Source organism: Dinoponera quadriceps, unplaced genomic scaffold (assembly GCF_001313825.1).
Source record: "Dinoponera quadriceps isolate SergipeBrazil2010 unplaced genomic scaffold, ASM131382v1 scaffold13729, whole genome shotgun sequence".
NCBI classification, from domain to species: Eukaryota; Metazoa; Arthropoda; class Insecta; order Hymenoptera; family Formicidae; genus Dinoponera; species Dinoponera quadriceps.
In genome coordinates this window covers 1-2,131 of record NW_014567444.1, presented here as the reverse complement: position 1 = coordinate 2,131, position 2,131 = coordinate 1, and the positions used below count along the sequence as shown (strand labels likewise).

Here is a 2,131-nt window from a genome sequence, read left to right as displayed (position 1 = left end):
CTGTGGTCGCGATGTTGAACGCATTGATTTTGACGTTGGTAAGTCCAGGCGTGAGGATATCCTTGACTTGATTAGTTCGTGTTGAATGAAGTCACATTCTCAAATGATGTTCGAAATGATGTTCTTACTACTAACGATATAACGAATCAATGATATTTCATTATCAAAAGATCATTGATTTTTTTCTTTCATTAATTTTGACTGATCATTATCAATCTTAATTTTTTGATTCTTTGATCGTTGATAATCATTGTCATTCGTTTCGATAATTGATTTTTTATTTGACGAATGCCAAAGATGCGATCGTATTAAATATTTTGACGAAGATGTCGATGCACGTGTCAAATCGACGATCGATAGATTTTGAAAGAAACTGTTTCTCAATATTTCCATTTGCGTGAGAATGTTATTTGATCCTTGGCTTAACATTTTAAGGATCGGTGTACGCTAGTGTTGGTTACGACATTAATTTGTGTCCCCAGTATCTAAAATGTCCCTCTTACAACCGATTAACTAACGATTTCGTTCGAGTCAATTCGAAAGCTCGAGCGAAAGTCGCTTAATATCTGATTTTTCACTTGAAGGTACTTCACGTGAGCGGGCAAATCGATATCATGTGCGAGGAGTTGAAAACCATCTCTTCCACGTGCAAATCCAATCCGTCGTCCACGAAATCGCTCGTCAAACTACACCAGAAGATCATATCGCTGTCGAATAATATCGAGAAGTTCTTTTCGTTCGTCGCGCTCTTACAATTCATATGGAACACTTTAGTTATTTGCTCTATTGGATTCATGGTCGTGATAGTGAGTAAGCTTGCTATGACAACAGCTTAGCCTTTGCAAAAGATGTCCTTTGAATTTTGAAATTATACGGGTGATTACTATTATTATTATTAGTATACTATATTTGTGTAAAAAATGTATGCAGTTTAATTTTTGAGTACACGCAGAATGCGATATAACATTTGGCGCAACAATATTTTAAAAATACTCACGCTTTCTGAATGTTTGTTGTCCCGTATCTCGTAGCGCATAAATTAACATCTCATTACTTAGTCCTTAGATACGAACACGGAGAGTAAATCCGGTGTAATGATACAATTTATTATTCCGTATCTCGCAGTAACTATAGAAGCGTTTGTTTTTTGTTTCGCCGGCGAGTACTTGAGCACTAAGGTTAGCACATTTCTTTCGTTTATCGTCAGTCTGCTGATTGTAATATTTTCAATCATGAAAACATGAGTTTCTTTTTTATAAATCCATACTAAGAAACGATCGAATCACAAGCGTTTTCAGCTGCTTAAGAAGCTCTTGTAGCGCTGTAATATACATACAATTTTGTAATTCGTAATGTTCCTTGGATTTTCAGAGCAGGTCTATCGGCGACGCTGCATACGAAGCGGTTTGGTATGATTTATCCATCAGCGAGTGCCGAATTTTATTATTCGTGATCCTCAGGTCTCAAAAACGATTAACGATCACGGCTGGGAATGTCATGGATCTGTCACTCGAAGGTTTCACTTCCGTAAGTCTTTCGCGTTAAATATATCCCTTTCAACTTTTTATTTCAAATAAACGATCAGTATTGTGAGATTGTCGAGTGAACGTCTAAATCCGAATTATATTAAATAATTTAAGAAATGTGCCAATATTTGTGTCAACTATTATTAGCCTTTAAAAAAAATTGTTACTGTTAATATTTCTATCTGCATATGAACGTCTTTTTAGATCATGAAAGCTTCGGCGTCGTATATTTCAGTGCTGCATGCGATGTACTGAGAATCGAATCAATTTCTGTTGATTGTACGTGTACAGTAGATAGATTTATCGTGTGTGAAGTAGCAATGTACATTTATAGGACTGATAAAGATAGATGATTGACGTTGATTTCGCTTCTCTTTTGTTTCCGACAACCATTCATCGATTTCACTCAACTTGACAGAACTCCTTATGTTGCGTCGTTCTTTTTTTTTAACAAGAGGTACATGTGAGACGGAAGATCAGTCAAGTCCATTTTCTTGACAAATTCTCTCCGAAAATATTCTTTCGTCATAAGCGACTTTAATAAATCTGCGTCCAGCTTTCAAATTATCCGGTGAAAATGTGTGTGTGTATGTATATGTGTGTGT

The 2,131-nt window shown here is 35.9% G+C and overlaps 1 protein-coding gene across 1 annotated transcript; it reads left to right on the top strand.

Annotated features, from left to right (window-relative positions):
- The first annotated feature begins 11 nt into the window (after positions 1-11).
- On the top strand, positions 12-1,781 carry LOC106751463 (odorant receptor 67c-like). Its single transcript, XM_014632363.1, has 5 exons — positions 12-38; positions 585-806; positions 1,059-1,178; positions 1,372-1,527; positions 1,731-1,781. The coding sequence occupies exons 1-5, from the start codon at positions 12-14 to the stop codon at positions 1,779-1,781; spliced, it is 576 nt and encodes a 191-aa protein (XP_014487849.1).
- Positions 1,782-2,131: the final 350 nt, after the last annotated feature.